The 25,264-nt window shown below is 43.5% G+C and overlaps 1 protein-coding gene across 1 annotated transcript in view; it reads right to left on the reverse strand.

Annotated features, from left to right (window-relative positions):
- Nucleotides 1-14: 14 nt before the first annotated feature.
- The window catches only part of LAMB1 (laminin, beta 1), a 63,092-nt gene continuing 37,842 nt past the window's right edge, over nucleotides 15-25,264 (reverse strand). Inside the window, exons 21-34 of the mRNA XM_012720893.1 lie at nucleotides 24,605-24,768; nucleotides 23,184-23,408; nucleotides 21,671-21,885; nucleotides 20,914-21,010; nucleotides 11,357-11,726; nucleotides 8,602-8,786; nucleotides 7,531-7,772; nucleotides 5,441-5,644; nucleotides 4,859-5,003; nucleotides 3,708-3,915; nucleotides 3,429-3,570; nucleotides 2,247-2,423; nucleotides 1,494-1,653; nucleotides 15-1,398 (exon numbers count right to left, since the gene is read on the reverse strand). Of these exons, the coding sequence (XP_012576347.1) occupies nucleotides 1,262-1,398; nucleotides 1,494-1,653; nucleotides 2,247-2,423; nucleotides 3,429-3,570; nucleotides 3,708-3,915; nucleotides 4,859-5,003; nucleotides 5,441-5,644; nucleotides 7,531-7,772; nucleotides 8,602-8,786; nucleotides 11,357-11,726; nucleotides 20,914-21,010; nucleotides 21,671-21,885; nucleotides 23,184-23,408; nucleotides 24,605-24,768 (2,671 nt within the window). The 3' untranslated portion in view covers nucleotides 15-1,261. The remainder of the gene's footprint in view (nucleotides 1,399-1,493; nucleotides 1,654-2,246; nucleotides 2,424-3,428; nucleotides 3,571-3,707; nucleotides 3,916-4,858; nucleotides 5,004-5,440; nucleotides 5,645-7,530; nucleotides 7,773-8,601; nucleotides 8,787-11,356; nucleotides 11,727-20,913; nucleotides 21,011-21,670; nucleotides 21,886-23,183; nucleotides 23,409-24,604; nucleotides 24,769-25,264) is intronic.

Genomic DNA, 25,264 nt, shown 5'->3' on the forward strand with positions numbered 1-25,264 from the left:
AAACATGTCTTAAATATTCAGTTATTCTGAATGGATGATGGCCCTAATTCTTTTATGGCTACCTCTAGTTTATATTATTACCCTCGTTAATTACTCCTTTAAGCCCATGTTAACTTTTTCAACGTTTTAGCATATGCTTTTCAAGAAATAACATAATCTGTATCCTTGACTGGGAAGGAAAATAACTATAAAACTGTATTTATTGATAAATTTAAACATTTTCTTCCACTGTGGCTCTCCAGTATTTTTTTAAGTTTTGAAATTCCACTTTCATGTTAAATGCTACTTTAACTTAAACCTGAACTATATCCTGTAGGTATAAAACATAAGTTTCATGTCTTTACTTCTTATCAAGTTAATATTTTCTTGGCCTGTGAAGAGGTGGTGCTGAATTAGTTGAACTATCAAAATTATTAACTGAAAAGTATAAAAACTTGGTTAAATATAAATCTCTTGGATTTCTGCTAAGTGACAGCTGCCTTGGACCAAGGGTAAGTTTGCCTTATTTATACATTACAGCTGCTTATATAAGTTGTTCAGGCCCAGCTTCAAATGTAGCTGTGTTGGAGTGTGGGTGGTGGTGAAGTGGTATACGCAGTCTTCTTGCCTTAGGAATATATATTAAAAAAAGTGAAATACAATTGCCAAACAGATCAGAGAAAATCTTTAGTTGTGAATCATTGTGTACTTTGTTCAGTTGGTAAGGGAATGTGCATAAACACACTCAAATTAATGTGAACTTTCCATTTGGCAACCCTTGACCCTATTCCAGGTGGTTAACACTTAGAAAGTACAATTTACCGTTCTGCTTTCTAGAAATTGCTTTTTTCCCCTAACTCAAGGAGTTTGAGATTGAACCAACTAAGCAGTCATTGAAATAATGAAGGTATCTGAGACTGTGTCCTTCTTCCTTTTAATCTCCCCTTGAGAATCCCATGATTTGGGGGAATGATTGGTGGATAACTTGACCTATCAAACAGATGAGTAATAGCATATTTATAGGTACAACAAATTATGGCTTGCATGGAGGCAATACATTTAACAAAACATTTTCACTGAACAGATTGGACTTATAAAAGGATTTATATCAGCAACAGTGAAGGTAAGCATACTGAATATATAACAAAAGCATTTTATTTGGTATAAAATGTGATAAAAATATTAAATATAAGTTTTATTTTAAAGAGTATTAAGTCAGTTTTTTAAAGGTAGCAGTTTTACTTTGGTTACCTCAGCCATTTTATAAGCCTTTCCTCCTTTGTTACAAGCAGGTGCTGTAAACGGCAACTTTCTGGCTTATATCCTTTAGGAGTGAACGGACTTCTCCTTCCAGTCTGACTAGTTCTTCAGCTTTGTCTTCTAAATACCTTTGATTATCCTCATATTTTCTTTCTAAATCTAGGGAAGATAAAATTGAGATACTTATACGGTGAAGTGTTCAAAATACAGAAGATAATTACAACAATATGACCCAAAGTGAAAAGCACATATACCTTGCAGCAGTTGTAGCTTGCTGTTTGCTTGAGCCAAAAGTGTTTTTGCTTCATTTTGTAGCATCTCAGCTTTCCTTCTGGCATCAGCTGACTCTTCAGTTTTTATTGCAATTAAGTTTTCTACATTCTTGTACTTTCCATCTAGTACATCATCCAGAGACTGCAGTTTCAAATTCAGAGAGGTGATGTCAGACCCAGAGCAGTACTAGTATCATGAATATTAACTTGCACAGCCTACATTTTCTATTAAAGGCCACTGCTTAAGTATATTCAGGTTTAAGCTGTTCACTGACTGGTAAATTAAAAAAATGAAAGTTTTCATAACATTCTGGAGTTGTAGGTTTATAGGATTAAGCAGTCATTCCATTCTCATGCTGAATGCACTTTTCTGTTAAGACATTTGTACAGTTGTATGTTAACAGATTTTCCTCAAAAGTAGGTGTGCTCGTTTTAGAAGAGGATCATTTGGATCTTCATCAGAAGGAAAAGGAAGGGTAATTTCTTATCTACACAAATTTAGGAAAAGTAATTTTGTTAAAAAGTGAGAATATTGATAGAAAAAAAAGCCTTTGCAACTAGCCAACTAATTACTATTCATAGAACTTTAACAAATACAGGAATACAAGCTTGTTTTGGGGGCCTAAAGTATGGCTTGGGAGTGGATGTAAAAACATGCACTATTTTTCATCTGTGACTGTAAAGACTACTGTTTTCAGAGTAGGTCATTATAGGTCATTATAAACATTTACTTACCTTCTTAGCATTGTCTGCACTTTGCTTCACATCATATGCTACTTTCTCAATATATTCTGCCTCCCGAGAATTCTGGGTAGCCTTCCTCTTAAGTTCTTCTACATTCCTTTCTAGCTCACTTATACGCTGAGAGGCATTGAACAAAGTTTCTTCAGAAGCTGCAGTTTCAGACTCGATCTAAAAGGTATAACACCCATCATTCAGCAAGCCAGTAGTGTTAGGTGGAATTAAAAAGTCTGCAATGTAATTAAAGTGCCCAACTTTGTCTGCTATGCCTTTATAACTCATTAACTTCTACTGATCTAGGCTGAAATTCATTAACTTAAGAACCATGCCCAAGGCAGCTTAAAGTTTTGATAAGCTATTTTAAGGACACTTCAAACTTTGCCTTAATGCAATTAAGGAGATTTGACAGGGAGTTTCATATTAATGTGGGTATAACTCTAAGTTTAATATTTCTTTGACTATTTAAAATGTTAGTATGATTGTGAAATGGTACATGGTTACATATGAAGTATTTTAAAGGGGTTACTAGAAGTCTGAAGTAGCCTAAATGACCGTCTATGTATATAGAGGGTCAGAATTTTACAGGGAAAAGTGAACTTCATTTTGTTGAGAACATAGACATAGGGGAGGACAGCCTTGAATGGTAGAACAAAAAAAGTTATTTCAGGTTTTAAGTAGAGATTGGAACAAGAAAGTTTGCTTATAGACCAGAGTTTGAGGGCCTCTCTAGAGTAAATTTAAATTAATGCAACTGTAGTAATTTCTATTTTTAACAGGTAAGTGGATCTATAGAAGTACTAAAACATGAAAATTTCATAGCATGTATTTTGAATATCTGGTCCTAAGAATGCATCATTTTGTTCATAAATTTGAAGACACTAGTCAGCCACATACTTTGCTTTTGGGCTACTTGATCACCAACAGTAGTTTTCTAAAAGTGGCCTTTGAAACCAAAACTTCATAATCAAGTTTCTGTTCTTCCTTGAAAGAACAGAAGACTGTCTTTCCTCTGGTTTTACTGTCTTCCTTAAAAAAAAAAAAAACACCTTTAGCATCTGTCTAAGCTCAGGGAATAGCTCAGATTTATTTAAGTTAAAGGAATCCTTTCATGTTCCTTTTTAAAGACATTTTTATATCAAGTGTACTGTTCTGACAAATAGGATTATGGTATCTTACTGAAGTTAGCAGGTTTTGTGTTCCTTGAATATCCTCATCTGCTTGTTTTATTGCCTTCTCTGCTGCAATCTGGGCCTTTTCTGCTTCTTCCAGAGCTTCTTTTACCATGTCCGCTGTGACTTTAACATCTGCTGCACTTTTGCTGAGTAAATGAATAAAATATATGAACATGAAAAGTACTGCCTTCGTTGAAGGACCCAATGGCTCATAAAGGTCAGTCTTAGAAATTGCTAAGTATGCAAATTAACCCCCCTAACTATATATAATGTCTTCTGATACCTGGCTTTTTTAGCTTCTTCTAACAGCATCTCAGCTCTGGCAATGTCAGCAGCACTTTGCTGTAGAATAACCTCTACTTGAGAAAGGCTTTCCACTCGTTCACGAATATCTTCTGTCAGATTCTGCAACTGCTCTGGGGTGCTGGGCATTTCCATTTTCAATACTTCATTAGCAACTGCTTCAATACTGTCCAGATCAGCACTATCTTCTGTTAAAAGTAAAAGATGTCTCGTGAAATGATGAAAATCGGACAGTTTATTCAATTGAGCCACTTACTGGCTATCTTCTAGGTTACGAGTACAGTGAGGCACAACATGTTTCCGTAACCACTTCCTGTTTAAGCTTTTACAGTCTAATTGAGTGGGGAGATAAAACCCATATCCATAAAAAGTAACTGCAAACAATGAATACTCCTTGGTCATGCTATGAGGCTGAACAGTCACCTAAGACCCTTGAAGAATGAGAAATTAGTCTGTAGCAAATACCATTAGCTCTTTATTTATCTCCCCATTACCACAGTTAGACCCTGATTAATGTGCCAATTGTGATAATCCTTTCACTAGACAGTGACATTAATGCCTGATATGTGATTGACTGCTTAAAGGCATCTCGGTGATTTCTCCCTATGAAAAAGGGAAGGAACTGAGTTTTTATGTGAAGTTTGGAATTTTTGCAGCCACTTCATAATCAGGAAAAAGTAGCCTGAGACCAAGAGACCAAAGCTGTTGGCTTAAAATAGCAAAATAGAATGAAAAAGATACATGGGTCCTAGATCCATGCAACTTTCCTGCTTCTAAGTTTCTTTAGCAGCTTCTATAACTTGCTGTCAGTCTTCCTTCCTAATAACTCAGGCCATGGCCAGCAACACTTAAAGTATAAAAGTTAACCCATATGGTATGGCATAAGCACCTATGAATAATTGGATCACAGAGGTTGGGGGGACAGTGTGAAAATACTTTAGTAATGACATGTAAATTCAAAATTTAACTTCAGAATGTTTGACTTACTGTTTACTATTTGGGTATCCCTTAATAATATGTCTGTATAATACAGATTGTTAACATAAAATAATCTCAAGGAAAAATTTCCCTGTTGTATATATATGTAAATGAAGAAACACCTGGAAGTTAAAAAAAGTGAAAATGCCTTACGTGTCAAAAAGTTTCTGATTTGTTTGATGAGATTTCTCAGGTCCTCGTTGCTCTTGTCTACTTTTTCTTTGGTAGCGTTAGTTTTCAACAGAACATCTTGAGCATTCTGTTTTGCCTCATCTGCCCTCAGTTTTGCTTCAGAGACCTAGAGATAAGGGATAAACCATGGAACACTTTTATGCTTTCCAAAGACCACCAGATTATTACACTAGGAGTATTTTGTACGTATTCTTACCTTGATAGGGCTAACATATGAAAACTTTGTCAGGGGCTTTGAATTCTCCTAAAACATTTGGAGGCCTATGGGATACTGCTTTGTCTTTTTCTCAGATACTAACAACAAATTAGTTGGCTGAATTATTGCTTTAGCAGTTAGTACAGCTGGATATATTCATAACCCATGAAGAGACATGATTATCACCTGGGAGAAGAAAGCCAGTTCTTTAGCTATCTATGAATAAAAACAACCTGTTTCCTTGACCTTTGCTATGAAATTGTGGAATATCTTTTTCATTTAGCATTTAGAATGGATCTCTCCCTTTTCAGTTCTGCCACTTCATAACTGACAAGAGGTTGAGTTACCATCTTCGAGAGTTGTTCCACCTCAGCCAGGGCACTCAGAACCTCTCTGTCAAAATCCATGGCTTTTTGCCAGGCACTGTCTGCCACAGTGACCAAACCACCACAGCCAGGACCCCCGCACTTCTTTTCTCCTTCATCGGTCCTGCAGTTTGGGCCGCCACACTCAGTCTCAGAACAGGAGGCTCCTGGAGGTGTTCCACAGGTCTGTAACAAGCACAGGATTCAGAAAGTGTTCAGCGTAACATGTGTGCAGGGGCTGAAACAGATGAGGATGGAGCAGGGAAGAGGTTAGGACTAGCCTTCAGCTAACCTATTTCCTACAAAACAATGAGAATTTACAATCATTAATAACTTCTAATGAATTACGGTACCACAGGGGCTTTCAAAGTTTTGAGAACTTGAGGTCTAAACCATCTTAACTGTTCTAGTGATTAAATCCACGATCCAGTCTTTTAGTAACTTACCATCTGGGAAGATAGGACTGCTTCACGGAAAACAAAGTGGATGTTAGGACAAAGGCGGGACTATGAGCAGAATGTGGTAAGTTTGCTATATGATAGAAAAAGGCTATGTAGAGCCATTCCAACAGCTCTTGCAGAACATGCTTATACTATAAAGTGGCACAGCATGGAAAGCAGTTAACACAGCATTCCCAAACAAGGATTTTCTTAAAAAAGTAGTTTTGGAATAATGAAACCGACTGTTTAGGTAATAATTTTATACTTACAATACTATCACATTTCGGAAATAATGGTTTCATAGATCTGGTTTACAGTACATAAAAAGCTTCAGCATTATTCAGTGCTATGAAAGAACATTAGTCTTAAGGAAGCATACTCTGGGGAAGGGGGGTATCCGTGCATCCAGAATACAAACAGGGATATAAACCCATGTTAATTAAAAAAAATAAGTCTTTTGCTTTTATTAAGGTATGTGCTCTTGTGTACACAAAGTGAAAGGATCTCTGTCCGGTGGCAGTATGGGTAGTTAACTGGCTGACCATCCAGAAGGAGCTGGCCCTAGGTGGCTCACCAGAGAAAGGAGCAAGAACACCTTCCTGGGGCTCCAGAACCTGTTCATCCCCCCACCTCTACCCTACCCAGTCCTCCCAAATACTTGTTGCAAATGCCCTACTTAGCATGCTTACCTGCTTCCAAGGTAGTGCAAAGATTTTTGTGAATTAGCATTTCTGAAGCTGGAATCACTATTGAAAGAAGAGTGAATAGGCATTCTTGCCTATGTACACCAAATACCTGCCTCCTGCTAGGTATAATTTACATACTGGTCTTTGTAGAAAATGGTGACAGTTTTCCTGACTCCCCATTTGCAATGGAGGCATGAATATATATAACTTGTAGGCATATATCAATTAAATTTGTCACAATAGAGTACAGTGTATTTTTTTCAATTTCAGAGACAGCAAGGGAGGTTATGAGTGAAGAGAAAGATGGAGGGTGAAGAGCAATCAGAAACAGAAAATGTATTCTTCAGTTGTCCATGAATCCATCCTCCCTCTACCTTGTTTCTAGGCTAACAGCACAAACCCTTAATTTATAAAAGAAACAACTACCAAATTCTTTGATGACACCCAAAAAAGAAACAGGCTTAGTTTTGCTTTTTTTGTTGTTGTTGGCTTTCTGCCTGATTTTCATTAAACTCACTACTCAATTTCATTTGGCTCCAGAGTTATTTTTTAAAAGCTTCTAGGAAATGAATCTACTTTGTAGTCTGGTTTCATAGTTAATCTTCTCCAGGTAAAGTTACTGGAACAAAGGAACATTTCAACTAATATGGAAAAAATTCTTTTGCTCCCTTTGTTTAGGAAATCCCTCTCTGATTCTAAATTGCTTAACTGACATGGCATATATACTTCAAATCAGAACAAAGAAAGAAATGTTCCGAGTCTGAAAAGGATCAAGTCCTCAAGTAAGATGTCACAGGCCATGCAACAGCATGGGAAAATAGTCATGATTCTTTGGCTGGGAACACACATGCTTTTGTCTTGACTTTAGCTTGACCCACATACCATGTCCAAGGACCTAAGCCTGGGAATAGCATTCCTTTGCAAGGTGAACACCCTCAAGCCTTACCATTTCTGCAGCAGCTGAAAGATCTAGACTTTGTAGTTTGCCTGCCAGTTCATCCAGAAGACGAGCCTGTTCTTCTTGTTTTTCCCTGAACAGGGACTCTCGCTCCATCATCAGGTCTTCCACTCTGTCCCTAGTGAGAGCTGACTGCTCCACTGTGCTGTTGGCATCTGTGGTGGAGGCATTCACCCGTTCTTCTGCCTCGAGAGACATCTGGAAGTATTTGGTAATGCTATCCAAAGCACCTAGTACATGAAATGACAGTGCGTAGTTAATCCCCTTGTACCCAATCTCATCAGGCAATAATTATTACTTTGTGTCATCTCCCCCTGAATTTATGGTTTTGTTTCAAAATTCAAGAAATAAAATAAGCGCCAGAACTTTTTTCAGTGAATATACTCTGTTCCATTAGCACGTCCTCTGGTTCTGGAGAATGCCCAATAGCTGGATGAAAGAAAACCTCACGCAGGCATTGCTCCTACATGGACAAACGTTCAGCTTTCATAAATAGCGGATGTGATCTGTAGCATACGTGCAGACAGTTTTCCCTCTGCTCAGTCTATTTACATTCACCCAAACCACCATGTTACAGCTGTAAAACAGCCAAACAAGCAATCATGCATAAATCATGAATAATACGATCTGAACTATTTCTACATTTTTTTGCTTTTTGCATGGAGGAGCCTATCCATAGTCTAGGATATGAAGGACTCAGAAGAGTTACTTCCTGACCAGGTTTCATTCTTCAGTAGAAAAGGATTTGCAGAAATAATGTAACTATCCTAAAAAACTCCTTTGAGACAAGGAAGGTATTCCCTGCTGGAGGAACAAGGGGTGGTGCCAAGCTCACGGGAGCTCTGCTGTGTGCTATGGGAAGATGGCCTCTTCCTTGCTCCGTGCCTCACTTGAAACTTCCCCTTCATTTGTTGCCAGAGACACAATGGGAAAGAGTCTAAATAAAAGTATTCAAAACTACTTCACTCCCTACACGTGCTATCTGAAATGGTTAGGTTGAGGGTTAAGCCCACTATCCAGGATTGAGTGTTTGCACCAAATATATATATATATATATACCTCGAATATCTGAGTTTTTGATAAATTCCAGTTGTTCAGCAAGCTCCTTCACTGTGTTGTCTAGGCTTTCTGCTTCTGTTTGTAGAGCATCTAGTTCTTTGGCTGTGCTGTTGCTGTGTGAAGCTGTGTCAGATAACTTCACTTCTATTTCAGCCATCTTTTCGGTAACATCTTTGGTTAGTTTCCTGTAAAGAGAAGAGTAAGTTTAACCTAAGTAAAATAAACCAAAGGATAATTTGGAAGTCTCATTTTTTACATTTTCTACTAATACTTATCAATTACTCTAACTTCAATTCAGTGATTTATGACAATTTATCTGTAAGTACTGGTTTTATTCTCCTAACCACTAAGAGACTATGAAATCTAACAATCATTTCTTCACTGTGAAATGTGGCTGTGTGGTAGAGAATGGCTGCTTGAGACATTCTGATAATCGGCTGTAATACAAGCAGAGCTCCACAGTGTGGAGTTCCAGCCGTGCATGTGAGCAGCTTCAGGCCCACTCAGTTCCACAAACACAAGAAACGTAAATGATTCCAGTGTAGAAGTCTGTGTCTTAACTGAGCCTCTGTCAAGATGGGACACACAGAGGAAGGCTTCCAGCCATCAGGAGGACAAGGGGAGATACCCAAAGGACCTTGGCACATTCTCACCCTTTCAAGCGAGATCCCACAAAAGTAGCCTTCTATCAACAACCCTTTTCCTAAGAAAGAAGGCATTCTCGAGAATGGAATGTGGTAAACATTTAGTTTTTACACAAGTTCAGTTGGGAACCTAAATCCAGATGAAATCTGTTTTATCTCCAAAGCTGTATTTTAGACACCTGTCAGTATGTTACTGTGCATAAAGCTATGTATGTATGTCTCTCTCACAAAGAAGCCAATACTTGACAAGACCTTAGTTCTGGGTATTATTGGGTCACTTAATTGAATGTAATTCTAATCTCAGGAATCTAATCATGTAGACAATTGTCAAAATGTAGAGATGCTGAAAAGTTGGGAACTATTAAAAAATACTTAAAGCCAAAATAACACCATGACCCGATTCATAGAAAAAGGTTTTAAAAGGACTTGAAAAAGGTTAAAATTGTGTTTTAAAAACCTAATACCCTTAGAATTCACATAGTTTTAAAACTTTTCCCCATCCTTTTCCTTTGTTTAAATCTGTTGATCCACAGAAGGCTTTCATTTCTTGCAGGTCTCATACAGTGTTAAGCAACAACAACAAAAGTCAAAGCAAATCTGTGTACTTTTAAATTCTGTCCTAAAACATGCATCCTCAGTGTTGAAAAGTAATATAATTATTTTTTCCTGAGTTGATTATAATCCAGTTAAATTAAAAGGGCAGAAATAGCTGTTTCAGGAGTATAATCTCTCTCTGGCAGGCTCTTGTCACCTTACTTTTTTCTTTCTCCCTTAGGTGCATGAGACCAAGGCCAAGAATCATTTCCTAAATGGGCCTGTACTCAGCCTTCCAAAGCTCATTATTGCTGTTAGGGAGCTAACCTGCACAGTGGTCTTTGTAAAGAGGTAGAATCCCTCATTCAATGCATTATCACCCCATATCAGCCATTTCCTCACATTTCGTCAACCATGTGCCCTTGGGCACTAGACCTGAGCACCTAGAGATCATTGGCTGGTAAACTTTTAAGTCTAGAAAATCTAGCAAGGACCAGATTCTCCAAGGCTCTTGACCTTCTGCCAGGTACTTGAGCTAATGTCAGATTTCCCTTCCTGCTTCTCATACATACGATTGAGATAAACCTCCATCTGGCTTCTTAGAGATGTATCTTTAAGTCCCATCACAGGGGAAAGATTACTGTAATTCTGTTAGAATGTAAAGTCACCTTCATGTACAGGATTTAGCTATGACATTTTCATCTTACTCATGCCTAAATGGTGAGTTTGCCAAAAACAAAGACAAAACATAGTGTTTGGAGAGATCCAAATGCTTCATACCCTTTCTTGTCTTGTACTGCACCCTAGGTATTCCTGTGCTATTTCAAGGGGTTCTCTTTGTCAAAAGTTGTCAGCATGTTTGGGTGTAGGAAAATAGGACTAGGAGAAAAGGGTAGACTAATGATCCCTTAAAAGTTCAGCATCTCAGCTCAATTCTCTCTGTTTAGAAAATAAGCACTATCAGATCAAACATTTACCCAGACAAGATCTAGGAAAAATTTGAGGAGAATTTGTTATAATTAGGAATAAAGCTTTGCTCTTATGGACCAATGACTGAGCAACAGAAATGACATGGAAATAAGGAATCTTATTTGTGGTAGTGGAATTTCCCTGGCATTAGCAAAATTTTTAACATACTAATGTTTTGTTCAATTACATTATCAGCTCACAGATCAATCCTTTCATTACTCCACGTAAAGGCAGCTATCTTCGCGTTATCCACAAGAGAGAAAAGACGCTCTAGAAAGAATGAGCAAGCAGGCTCACAGGCCTAGCATGTAGCCAACCTAAGACTCCAGCATACATTCTGGTCTTCAAATGCAGTGCTCCTGTCCTGCAGCACTGACTGAAGAGAAGTGCTGAAACATACAGCACACTCTATATTGCATCTCCGTAGCTAGTCTCCACCCAAACACCCAGAGTAAAAACTACTGCAAAACTAATGTTCCAGTGTCTGTCTGCACTCCCAGACCTAATCATACCTTCGGATGGAAGCTCCATGCCAGGAATCTCAACTGCTTGCTTATAGTAGTTGAAACAATATTGGGAGTTTTCACTCTGGCTTATTAACTACTTACTCTGCTTCCTCAAAGAGATGGCCAATGTTTTTCAGGGGCTCTGCAGCTGGGCTCTGGGCCAGGATGTCTTTAATTTCATTGATTTTCTTCTCCACCGAGTCCATAGTCTCCCGGTAAGGCCCAATCACGCCACTGATCTTCAAAGCCTTGGCTTTCTCCAGGAACTTCTGGGTCCTGTTGGTCAACTCGGCAATGATCACATCCCAAAGAGCAAAGCACTGGTGGCAGGGGGTGCAGTCTGGGAAGTCTCCCGAGTACCCTCGTGTGCACTTGTCACAGCGTGGACCCTCGACACCCTCAACGCAGACACACTGGCCGGTGGACTGGTCACACTGCGGCGTCTCAATGCCTCTGGGGTCACAGTCACAGGCTAGAAGGAAAACAATGATGCCAGCTGACCTACTAAATCACAAGTCTCAGTGACAACACTCAGCAGTTCGTGTCCTCAGTTGCTGTTACAATGGGAAGATGCCAACTGTCAACAGCTCCCCAGGGGCCCCATAGAAACTGCAGCAGCCCCCTCCAGCACTGCAGTGGCTCCCCAACCACCGAACAAGAGCAGGAGTGATGAGCCAGGCACTATCTCCTCACAGTGATCCTCGCAATGACTGTTACAACAATCACTCTTACAGATGTGGGAAATGACCTCCCTTGACATTACAGAACCTGCCCAAGTCTTCCTGCAAGGAAATGGCAGAGCCAATGCCAAGTTATCTTCCACACTTTGCATTCCATTCCACACTCTGCTCCTATGCTCTGTCCTGCCACTGTTTCCCTCTTTGTCTTTCCCACAGATGCTGTCAGCACAGACATATGCCAGGTGACACAACTGGCATAAGACACTAAAGAGTGCCCCACATTCCTGCCCTTGCCAGGACACAAAACAGCACAGTGAATACTTGATGAAAACAATCACAAAGAAGCTACGAGAATTCTAAGATTCTACTTTAAAGGCTTTCAACTTGTGGGGGCCTGTCCATATGGTAAACACCAGTGTTAGGGGCATTAACTTGTAAAATGTCAGCAGTGATAAGAGGGGCTTTGGGAAGCATTCAGCTTTCAGGACCAGCCTCACTGCTGGCACAACAGAGATGGCATTGTAGGCAGGACCTAACTGGTACAGGAATAAAATCAGTATTCTTGGGCCTCCCTGGTGGCATAAGGGGTTAAAAGACTCAGCACTGTGAAGCTCTTGGTAGCCACTGCAGCATGAGTTCAATCCCCAGCCAGGGAGGTGAGCATATGACACAGCAGGCCTCTCCTGTCTAGCCCACTGCTCCCCTCAGCAGTGTACTTCAGTCAGTCTGCCTGTTGTGCTCCCTGCTCTGTCTCTGGTGAATCCTCTCACCTCGTTTCCATACCTCTGGCCTTCACCCCAGTTCTTGTATATTTAAATAAATCTTTAAAGAAACAACAAAAACCAGCACTCTTGGCCAATGGACTATGGCTGAGATTATGTCACACAATGCCTGTGCCATTGAACCCCGGCTTTGGGTCCCAGATCTCCAGTGACTAACTCGCTCATACCAACACTTCACATCTCACAGTATTTGTATAGTGTTTGAACAAAAGGCCTGTCCATATACCTTAAATCCTTTCTGGGAAAAGGTGGGGAACGTACGTTTGTTTATAGCAAATATATATGACTTCAAACTAGACTGAAGTCTCCAAAGGCAGGGATGCAGCTTCAACCACTTTTCTGTTCACATGACTGAGCACGGGGTTCAGCTGCAATGAAGTCAACAATCTGCCAAGTGAGCTGCTAACCTTATTTTTGGTATAGATATCCAGGGACACTAATACATTCCCAAGAAAGAGTAATCCTTCTAAAAATGAGATGCCGACTGTGGTGAAACACAACAGGTTCCTACTCCCAGAAATCTTTTTTTTTTTTTTTAAAGATTTATTTATTTATGCATACAGAACTGGGGTACAGGCCAGAGGCTCAGGGCGGTGAGAGGCTTCACCAGTGACAGAGTGGGGAGCAGAACAGGCAAATCGACGAAGTACACTGCTGAGGGGAGCAGCGGGCGGGTCAGGAGAGGTCTGCCACACCATGTGGTCACCTCCAGGGCAGGCGGGGATCAAACTCATGCGGAAGTGGCTTTAGCTTCTCAGTGCAGTGCTTTAACCTGCTGCGCCACCAGGGAGGGCCCAGAAATCTTTTTATAAACTCCTGGGTCTCCAGCTACAATCTGCTTCTGACTTGCCGATGGGTCATGTTCAGAGCTAGTTCCTCTGATGGGCCTCACTGCTGCCCAGACCACCTCCAGCCTCTAGACCATGAATGCCTGTGGCCTGCACCATTCGTTTGCCCTTCACCACCTGCCTGGTTGCATGAGCTCATCGCTGTAAACTACCGGCGGCACCTGGCACCCTGAGCTCTCAAGCAGCAGTTTGGGGGCTGCCTGCTTGTGAATGCGGCTTGCTCTCTGCCCCAATCACACAGCCCCACAGTGAGGACAGAGTCAAGGTTTCTGCTTCCATATAAAAGAGGCTCATGTATACCTGCTTTGCCAGCTTGCTCTCAGGAAGAAAGAATTCAGTTCTACAGTGTCTAGGGGAGTATCACAAAACGTAAGCACTGCCCAGTGTTTTCCTAATCACTTCCTGGGTCCCCAGGCCTGGTGGGCTTCTGTCCAGGGTGAGGCCTGGTCACACTGCCATCAGACAGAAAACAGAAGTTGCCATGGCCGCCTCTTTGCCAATAACATGACCCTTATTCAACAATTAACGTCTTCAGTTTTCCAGTTGTCACCATTTGGGATTTAAAACATACTGTTCCCAGGGTGCCTTGGGTTTAGATTTCATTTTCCTGTGCTCTTCTGGGGCTTTCTCAGGAAGCAACTTAAGTGAGCTGCAGATAACTGTTCTCCAGATCATTTCATGTTCCTGGAAATACAGGTTTCATGAATATGCTCAGGAATTTTGACACTTCCCTAATGAAGGCACAAAGCCAACATCAGCACATTAAAACTAAGACGTTTTGCAAGAAAACCCATTTCCCATTGTTTTAGCCAGGAGACAATCAAACTCAGTGACATGAGAGCCCAGAGGGTGAGAAAGGCGTGGGAAATCCACTTCCTTTTAGCTAGTGACATAAGAATGGGAATAATTTAGATAATGTTTACCCTGAGATGTTAGAAATAAGAGTTTCCTATCATTTAAAATTTAGACACCCGGAAAGCTGAAATTGGGTGGGTCACTCAAGTCATAGACTCAAGCCTTATGCGCATCAGTTACCTGCAGGGTTTTCCAAACACAAGGGGCTTCCCTACTCTGCCACCACCAGAGATTTTCTGCATGGGAGAAATGAGTGTCTGTATTTCTAACAGTTGCCAGCTCATGTTGAAGGTCACGACCCCATTTTGGGCAGTACCATGCTTATTTCTCCAGCTGTTCAGTCTCCTTCCTCTCTTTGTATGTTGTGTGCATGTATTTATTCTTCAAAGTGTGGCATACAGAAATGACTACAAGTTCACCAGTGTAACCCACTGCACTTCTAGGGCCTGCGTAGACAGATCAAAAGCTGCCATTTGGAATAAACGAGACTCTTCAGCCTGCTCAGGTCCTGTCGGCTCTAGTCAGTTCTCAGTGTGGAGCCCTGCAGACCTGAAAGATCCCTTAGGTCTGGAACAACTGAGGCGGACACTGCCCAGGCTTTCTGTTTGCTTAGAAAATGCTTCCATGTAAACAAGTAAAGGTGCACTTTAGTTCAGCCCTCGAGGCTTTTGCTGGACTTATTCATTGAGAAAGAGATTCTGTGCCTACGTTGAATCTATTTTTTAACTTCCCTAATCATTTTGCATTATTTCATCAATGAAGTCATGGCTCTCATTCTATCATGAGCATCCTTGAGGGAGAAATGTTGGCAAGGTTTTCCTCTGATATGAGGCTGGGGTGCAGTCCGGGCCAGCTCACCAAAGAACCAACAGAACTGTGTTCTCTCCAGCAGACCCTTAAGGACTAATTTGGCTGAAATGACCAACATTCCTTTCCTCCATCTGGTAAACAAAGAGTCAAGTTTCACAGGTGCTGAGATTGCAATTTTGTCACTGAAAAAGTCAACCCTACACTTTCTTTGCAAGGGCATCAAATGATTACTCTGAAGTGAGTACACCAGGTTTTAATTTCAAGCTAAAGCTGAGAAAAGGCTAACATTCCTGTGGACATGTGCTTCCTTCCTTGCCTATTGAGTCTCCAGAGTTACTTCTCTAAAGGGAGAAAACACACTAGAAGCCTCACATTTTCAACCTTGAATAAAGATCCTCCTGGATTATTCTGTGCTGAAGCAGCAAGTTTGGGTCTTACCTGACAATCTAAAACTTCATGGATTTTAAATTATGAAAGAGACAATCTAATCATCTCTCACATTCACCAGGACCTAAAAAATCATTTACTATACAGCAGCTGCAGTTGACAAGATTGGATGAGTTAGCGTCTCTCTTAAGAGAAAGGGATAGGAATGTAGGTGGACCTGCCTCTCAGCTTCTTCTAAGACAAGAGTCCTGGCAGGGGATTAAAGCTGTCCTTTGGGGAAAAAAGTATATACCAGAAGATGTTGCTTGATCTTTTGGTTGATTATGAATAACATTTTAAAAGTGAGACAGTAATCACTTTAACAAGCTATAGGAATTCCACCTTCATCTGTGAATACGCTCTTAGTTATGTGATGAGTATGTTCTATTTTCACTAAGTTTTCTGAAGAGGTCGGTAAATGAACATCACACTCATCTGATAGACATCGAGGTACAGAGGAAAACACTGTCAACACCAGCATGGGAAACATTAGCCTGCAGACCCCTTTCTAGTCACAGAACTTTCCTTCTGCTTTCTCTGTATCTTCCCCTCTCTTCTTCCTGGTCTCCTGTGTCATTGAAGAAAATCCAACCTCCATGGCCATTCACCTTTCACAATCTGGTTAAATCAAATGTCTCCATGACCTTCCACTAAGAATTTGCTGAGGGTACCCCTCCCCAAAAGTCTTGCTGCTCCAGATTATCCTTTAGACAAGATAATAATCCCTTCTCTCTAAATAGCAGCTGCCACCAAGATCTGAGAAGCCTGCAGAAAAAGCAGGAACACCAAAACAGGCCTGGTTTCAAATCCCAGCTTTGCTGCCACTTGCTGTTGTCCTCAACCTCCCTGCATCTGAGATTTATCAACTGTGAAATGGAAATTACATTTAGCTTCCCAGTAGTTTGCTGCGAGGATAAAATCACTGTTATGTATATCATGCCAACTGCGCTCCACTCACAGAACTTCTCTGCAAGGAGCCACTCGAGCTAAGCATTCCCATGAGACCTTGCCGAATGGCACCAGTCCTGACCGGTATTGCCTCTCCCAGCAGCTGAGGAGGCCTGTGCAAACCCTGCGTCTTGCCATCACCTCATCCATGTATGCCCTCTCCCCTCAGAGCCTGCAAGCACCTCCCATCCAGCAGCCACCTCTGTGGCAGCTGGAAAATCTGCCTGGGACAGAAAGAGCTGTATCTAAAACTAGCTTACTTTCTTCTGCCAGGGCCCTTGCCTCCAAGGAACACAGGACCCCAGGATCTGCTATATTGTCAAAAGGTTTGGTGCTTTACCGTGGCACCCCTACTATAAAAGCTAGGGAAATTTAAATTCTTTTTACATTTCTTAAATGTGGTTTTAATTTCTCTACCTTCTTTAGCCACAGAGTTTGGGACTCATGAATAGGACTTCAGTTTTGTAACAAAAGTTGGAGAATGAGGTTTCCCTGCAGAAATAAGCAAGCTGTCTTTACAGAACCTTCTCTGTAAAGGCTCAGATATTGGCCACTTTTAAGCTCTGTGGACCACATGATCCATGATCTATGCCACCATCCTTCAACTGATGGCACAGCACGAAAGCAGCCACAGCCAACATGTGACCAGGTAGGGCTGGGCACTCGCTACCCAGGCAGATGCAAGGCCGGGCCTGGCTCGCAGGCCACAGTTTGCCTACCTCAAGCCTGGCCACCACTTCAGGGGACACACTGTCTATGAGCCTTCTTTTACTCACAAGAGTGCCCGTGTTTCTCTAAAGAACCAAATTAAATCAGATTTCTTGAGTTACACTAGAAAAAATAAAAAATAGGGTAGATGATTAAAAGCAAATCCCAGCCTGAGAAATACAACATTAAAAAAAAAGCATGTCTAAGCAAAGAATTGTCTTTAGTTTTCCTACCCCTACCCCCCAAAATAAAAACTAAGATGGGAAAATGGCCACTGTGCAGCCTCTCACCAATGCCCCAGATTTCCAGTTTGCTGGGGGTAAGAGATTGGTCTTTTCTAAGAGCCAGAGGCCCACATGGAAACCTCACCCACCCTTTGCTGTCTATGAATCAACAGAAAGATTCCTCTTGTGACCCTTTGACTCCTGAGGGGCACAACGCAGAGCCCCAAGCTGAGGTTTTCTCCGGCACGTTCAGTGGTGGGTGGATGAGGTTCTCTGCCTTCCCAGCACAGTGATGGGCTTGTTCAGACTTGGCACGACCAGGCAAGAGCCCCAACCCGCCTGGACAATAAGCACATTCAACAACTTATAAGCTCAAGGCTCAACTCATTTGTCTTTTACATAACTACATTTCTTTCCATAAGAAGAATTCTTAGCCGTGACCTAAGTCTTTCTATAAGCATATTGTTAAATAGCAACAGAAAAATCTATATTTGTGACTCCACCAAACCCTTTCAACTCAGAGACTTGAAACTGGAGACATCTTTGGCAATTACACAACTTGAGAAAAGTGGCTGCCTTCTTTTCCCATCGTTTCGGCTCATTTCAGATGACACCTCTCCTTGTCCCTGCTGATCTCTGGGTGCCATCCCTTCACGCGCTTATCCTCCCGTGTCCATTTGTGACCCCAACCCAGTCCATCCAGAGCCCTGACCTCAGTCTCTGAGGCACTCCTGTCCCAGCCTTCACCAGGTCATTTGGTCCGGCTCCTCCCCTGCCTTCATGCCCAACCAACCTGCGGCTCCCCAGTGTGAAGTCAATTCTCACTCTGGCTGCTCTGTAGGTCATGGGTTTCCTACATGTGGAAAGCATCTGGGGCCCAGCACATTTTCTGAAAGCTTGTCTTGAGCATTACAGGTCATTTAGCATCCTTCGCCCCCCTGGACGCCAGGAACCGATAACAACTGAGGTCTGGTCCAAAGCCTATGCTCTCCGCCACGTAACTCTCCATCTGCCTGCATCCCTGCCACCCTTTGAGCCACTGATTCCCAGCAACTCCAACATGAAAATCAAGAAGCCGGATGGCCTCAATAGTTCCTTTATTAACTACAATTCTGTGATTATCCTAACGAGAATGAAGAAATACAAAAGAGAGAAGCAGAAACAAGAGGTATGGTGTGTCTAGCCATCACCCCACCCATGTGTACATCCCCCTCAGATGATCCGTGCTTCACGGGGATACTTAGCTTTTGTTTTGTATTGCTTGTTTCTCCTGACCATCAGTTTCTGAAGCAATGGGCTGACCCATCTTCTGGACAAAAGACCAGAGGAGCTGGCGAACATGAGGCCATGGATTTCTCTCTTTGTAAAGTTTTTAAAACATGATCTAACTTTTGACCTAAGCAAGTTGATACAGTTCCTACAAGCCACAGTTTCTCTGGCAGATTTAGAGCTGAATGTTTGAAGAAAAGATAAAAGGGTAAAGGTCTGGGTACTAAATGAACAGTTCTCTGATTGACTCAGATGCCGGATTATAGGCTTTTCATGCTAACAAAGCTTAGATGGAGCAAAAGGTCAGAAAGCTTTGGCAGCTGAGCTATTTTGCCAATGACACACGCTGATAGACTCCAGCTATAAGCATGGGAGAACTATTATCTGCAGAAAATCAAGCCCTTGGGGCATGACAAGATTGAGGAATTTAACAGAATAGGGATGAGAGCCTTGGAGAAGCCAGATTTCAAGCAAGGTTTCACTTGCGGAGCAAGTAGGTTACTGAACATCCTGAACCTTCTAAATGAAGTGTCAGAATCAGGTCCCATTAAGAACCATCTGGGACTAAAGAAAGGGGAACGAAAAGCACTTTTTTATCAATACCACCCACATCATCTCTGTGGAACAAGCCCTCCTCCAACCCAGGCTTTGGTATAAGCTTCTTATTAAGTCCCCATTGAAAAAACAAATCACATCCCACTTGTTCTGGCCTTGTCCACTGTTTGAAGTTTTACAGCTTTTAGGGACAGAAGATTCACTCTGAAGGAACACAGAGCTTTCCAGATTGCTGACCCTGATGGGAGATAATAAACAAACCGCTAACTTGCCCATCTGTATCCACCCTTGCGAAGAGTGTCCTCCCCCAAAACAAGGTGCCATTTTTTCATTTAGAGTATAATGAGGACCTAGTATTTCAGATGTGCAATAAAGGCAGCATGTCAAAGAACAAATAAGCAACTTCAGAAAATATTCATCTTTAGTTACTCTCTTCATACATAAGGAAAAAAAGTCAAGCAGGAAAGAAAGAATAGAAAAATGGTAGAAACAAATCTTTTTATAAATGCTTTCTCTGTAAGATTAATCTGGCAGGTGAAACACACACACACACACACACACACATGCCCTAACAACACAGAAATGAAGCAATCCTTAAAGGATTCACATGGTTCTAGGCAAGATCTGCTCTTATGCAAACATCAAGCCTTCTCTCATGGTCCTATTTTATCATAATCTTGAGTGGGAATCTGGGGTTTATTCACATGTGACAGAACCGGAGCCCCTGAAAGCTAGACCCTTCCTTCCCTGTGAGCAAAGGTGGTACCACGTCGCCCCAGTTCCCAGAGACGGGGATATGACCGACACACCCACACCAAAGGTTTTGCTGTCAGCAGCGCCTGCTGGCAACATGGACTCAAACGCTACCAGATCAGCCATACAGCTGTGCCTAAACTGAGCATGAAGCTGAACACAAAAATACTCTTCAGAGGGTAACAAAGACTGGTTTGCATATAGCTAGTGTGCGCTCCTTTCACTTAGCAGCATTTGAAAAGGCCATTTAAGGCCCTCCCTGGTGGTGCAACAGGTTAAAGCACAGCACTGCAAGCTCACCAGTCACCTCAGTGTGAGTTTGATCCCCGCCCCCGGAGGTGACCCACATGGCTCAGCAGACCTCACCTGACCTGCCTACCGCTCCACTCAGCAGTGTACTTCATCTCTGTTCCCCACTGTCACTGGTGAATCCTCACACTGCTCTTGCACCTCTGGCCTGTACCCCAGTTCTGTTTGCATAAATAAGTCTTTAAAATAAAATTAAAAGGTCGTTCAGTGTGACTGTGGTGTTCACGTATGTGGGGCTGTGCAGAGACACACCACTGCTGGGGCTGAGCTGGAAACATGGGCAGGTCTGCTTTTACCACCTACATGCAGACTGGACAGGATTTGTCAGGGTTTTTTAACCAATGGGCATAAATTTCTTTGGTAATGCAATGGCTGTCACGATTAATTTGTCAGATTACAAATTAATCTGTACAACACTTTAGTTTTTAAAACTCTAAGCATCTGCTCCCTCCACCCTGCTCAGAGGCCCACCCGAGAAACACCCCCACATACCTCGGCACTCCACGTTGGGGTCCCCCCAGAAGAGCTCCTGGCACTCGCTGCAGGTGCGGCCTCCAAATCCAGGCATGCACTGGCACTGGCCTGTGAACTGCAGCCAGAAAGCAGACTTGGTCAGGAGGGCTGGCAGGGGGCACAGCCAGCCCACTGCCAGTCAGGGGGCCCCCTGAGAGGCCCCCTCACGCTCTGACCAGGAGAAAGGATCTCATGTCCAAGCCGGACTGGTGCCCGGGCAGCCTGTGCCAGCTGCAGGGTGGAAGGGCCGGCCAGCTTGCGTTAGGCTTCAGCATGCTTCCTCCCTTCTAGCCTCAAAAAATACTCACAAGCCCAGGCCACCTGGGACCCCCCCTGCCCTGGGAGCTTCATTCTCAGGGGCAGGCACCTGAAGCCCTTGTCACGATGTGGGATATAGCCCTAAGGTTTCCTTCAGGCTACAGAAGTCCGACTCAGCAGTCAGGTACCAGAGGAAAAGCTGGCATGTCCTCGTCCTGCCATGAGTGGGCACTGAAATGTTCTGGGTGTATTGGCTGGAGCCTCAGTGCAGGGTTATGAGGCCCAGCTGAGGAAGGTCAAGTGAGGGCAGCTAGCTGCTATGGGCCATGTCTGCCAGCCTGAGTGCCCGGTGGAAGGCTGTGAGTACCAGAGGTGCCTTTCTCTAACAGGATGCAGGCTGCTGATGGCCTTCTGTCCCCAGGTCTCTGAAAGGGATCTTTCCTTACATTGTGCAACCCTGGGGCCCCGACAGCCTCACCGCATTGCAGGACGGCCCGAAGGAGTGTGCAGCATCGCAGAGGCACGGCTCACACCCCGTCCCGCTGGCCAGCTGCCAGGTGTTGGGCGCACAGCGGTCGCAGTTCTGTCCGATGACATTCGGAAGGCACAAGCACTGCCCGGTGTTCTCGTCGCACTGGCAGTCAGAGCCGTTGCAGTGGGCCTGTACGGTGCCCAGGTAGTTACAGACACACTCTGCAGAAGAACGGCACAGGTGAGTGTACCGACAGCGACCCAGACTGGGACGTACCCACATCAGCCACCTCCAGAGTGGGCCTGGAAAGGCAAGCCGGAGGGGCAGGAGCGGAGGGGATGTTGACATAATCCGGACTGTTATTCTTCCAAAGTTTTTACGAGGTTCACCAGAGTTCTGGCATTTCCCAGACACGTGTACCTGGCACATTTTACCTGAGTGGTGTTTTCCAAATCCTCAAATTTAATAAGCTGATGGTGAATCATTTTAAAATGGAAATAATCCATATGCCGTGGGAACTGAGCTAGCTCACCACTTTAAGCTCTTGGCAGGGGACAGCAGCAGAGAACATGTCAGACATGACAGGTAGAAGCCCGCTCAGCCATGGAGGCTGCAGGAATCCAGCGGCTGCTGCTGCTGCTCCACATTCCACACGTGTTTGCATAAACAAAGACAAGGGCTGGAGGCAGAGGGGGAAATGGGCTGATGTTTAGATAAGAGAATTACTGAGTTTTGAAAGACTTTAGAGATATTACTGCTTTCTCTTCCTTAGGTGGAAAGGCTCCACTTCATCCATGACGTGGTCAGAGGTTGGAAACCAAGTGAGGCATTAGGATTTCGAAGTCCTAGTGAGCCAGCAAGTTCACCGGCATAGCAGAAAAAAATTTAAAAAATCTGTGCCCTCAACTGGGTGGGATTTATCACGGCGACAGCTGCCTTTTGGCGTCTTTCTCAGGCCCTGAATCATATTGTGTTAAAAAAATGAGGCAGCTTTCTCCGCCTCAGATCAAAAGTGAGAGTCTACCTCTCTGTACAGGTTGTTCTGTAACAGGTACAGGTTTCATGGACTCCGCCCCCACTCGAAATACTGGAACTCCAAATCCCATCAATAACAAGGAGAAGCACGCTGGGACATGAGGGTGGAGCCAGGTTGGGATAAAAACGGACATGTGGGCTCTGGGGGTCTCTTGGCCTGGTGGTTCGCGGCTGATCGTTTTGGCTTTCGATTGGTTTTCAGCGTGCCGGTGGAGTCCAAGTCAGCAGAACTGGTAGGTAGGATGTTCTAGTTAACTTGTATTTCTCTCCCTTTTTCCCTGGGTTATTCCTTTGCCTTTCTCCTTATAAATAAATCCATTATTTAACCTTTTAAGTGTGTCCATAATACGACTGAATCGAAGACCCAGACAGGCTACCCAGTTCACATTGGGGTACCCTGTAACAGATTTGCCAGTGACTCAACACTCTGAGGTCTCCCGGCTTGCGGGGGGGGGGGGAGGGGACAAATTAGGGGGCAGCTTACTTCGACAGTCCTGCCGGAGAGCGTCTCCATAGTAACCAAACCGGCAGCGCTGACAGTGCTCCCCCTCCGTGTGGTACAGGCATTTGAGGCACCTCCCAGTCTCCTGGTCACAGGCCTCAGGGTCTGTCGTGTCGATGTTGTGGTGGCAATGGCATGGCTGGCATGTCCCCCCAACATCCGAGGGGTTGCCGAAGTAGCCTGACGCACAGTTTTCACATCTGGAGCCTGTGGGCCCACAAACCAAGCATCACGCCTTTAGTTGCTGGCTGAAAGGACACCCCCATTCCAACCCAGGCAGCTCTGTGCTCTTCACAAACCCCAGGGGAACACATCTTCAGGGCCATCTTTGTGTGAGGGCAAAATAGTACTCTGCAGTCTGTGACCTGCCGCATGGCACAGGGGCCACCGAGGGGCACAGCAGCAGTTACACAAGTTCCTGCTCAGGCAACTTTACTGGCTGTCACTCAGGGCTGGGGCAGATTCGGGGCTAAGCAGCCACCAACCATATAAAATCAGCTTGATGTGAAAATCCTATCCAAAGGCCTCCCTGGTGGCAAAAGGTTAAGTCTCAGCACCATGAAGCTGTCCACGGCCACTGCAGCACAAGTTCGATCCCCTGCCGGGGAGCTGACCCACAAGGCGCAGCAGACCTCTCCTGTCTCGCCACTGCTCCCCACAGCAGTGTGTTTCAGTAGATCCACCTCTTCTGCTCCCCACTCTGTTGAATACTTTCACCCCACTGCACCTTTGGCCTGCATCCCAGCTCTTGCATGCATAAAAAAAAATAAACCTTTAAAAAAAATCCTACCCAAGAATTTCAGCAGGACTGAAAAAAACAAATAAAAAAAACCACTGGTAGCTACATGAGCAACGTGCAAAATGGGGTTCTGAGTGATGACCAGTGTCCCTGGGTAAGAAATCCTGAGATTATGTGCCAAAGTTTACTCTATAGAGCTAGCAGTACAAATAAACAGTATGTGAAATAGTGTCAGTGAGAAATAAGAGCTGAAGTTGACATCACTGAGGGTTGACAGATACAGTGAGTTTAACAAACACTGAAAAATACAGCTAGCTTTGACACATACAGCTATCTGGGGGCTCCCCAGAAATATTCTTTCTTCCCACCATTTGGTCACTTGTTTGAGACTCTTCTACTGGAAGCTGAGTGAGGGGGGAATAAAATGTGAATCAATTTTTCTACAGCTTAATAATAGAACAATTGTTCAAAGGAATTTGTCCGTGACTGCATGAGCTTGCTACCCTGCTCTGTGTCAGACATTACCATCATGGAGACTCAACTCTCCATGCCAGATAGGAAAAGAGCTTTTTTTAAATGAAGGATTGAGAAGTAAAACTATCTCCTTTCTTCATTAACCACCAACTCATAGAGACTTTTCCTCCAAGGTCTGTACATTACTTACCAATGTATCCAGGACTACAGACACACTCAAGCTGTAAAGTAACCGGATCCTGGTAACAGCTACTGGCAAACTGGCGGCCACTCTCAGGGCCATCTGGGCAAGGACAAGGTCGGCAGTGATCTCCTGAGCCAATGATGGGATCACCATAGTAACCAGCCAAGCACCTGTATCAGCAGCAGAAGGGAGAGAGTTATGAGCCTCAGCTGTTAGACTCCCATTCCAACAAAAAGAAACTGAATTCTCTGAGAACATTCATTCCACATTCTTCAAGTTTCCACACACAGGACTTTTGGCTTCAGTAAGGATCCTCAACTTTCACTCCAACAGAAGCTCCTGGAGGGTTTGTGATGAGACTGATTGCCAGGTTCTTCCCCAATCACTGGTTCCGTAGGTTCCTGCTTTAGCTGGTAGTCTAGGGACCACAGTTCAAGGGCCACTGCGCTGAGGACTGCCCCGCTCTAGCCTTAACTGGTCCCTCAATTCCTCCCAGAGAATGAGCCATCTCTACTGGCCTGCCAGCTGCTTGGAGCTCTAAGCTTCTCGGTGGATTGCCTTGCAGGCAGGACTCAGCCTTTGGAGGACAGACCACAGTTGTCTCTGCCTCTGTGTTGGAGGAGTGACGTGTTAGCACGTCCAAGGTAGCCACGGGTCGAAGGCCAC

Source organism: Condylura cristata, unplaced genomic scaffold (genome assembly GCF_000260355.1).
Source record: "Condylura cristata isolate star-nosed mole 26May11 unplaced genomic scaffold, ConCri1.0 scaffold00005, whole genome shotgun sequence".
Taxonomy (NCBI): domain Eukaryota; kingdom Metazoa; phylum Chordata; class Mammalia; order Eulipotyphla; family Talpidae; genus Condylura; species Condylura cristata.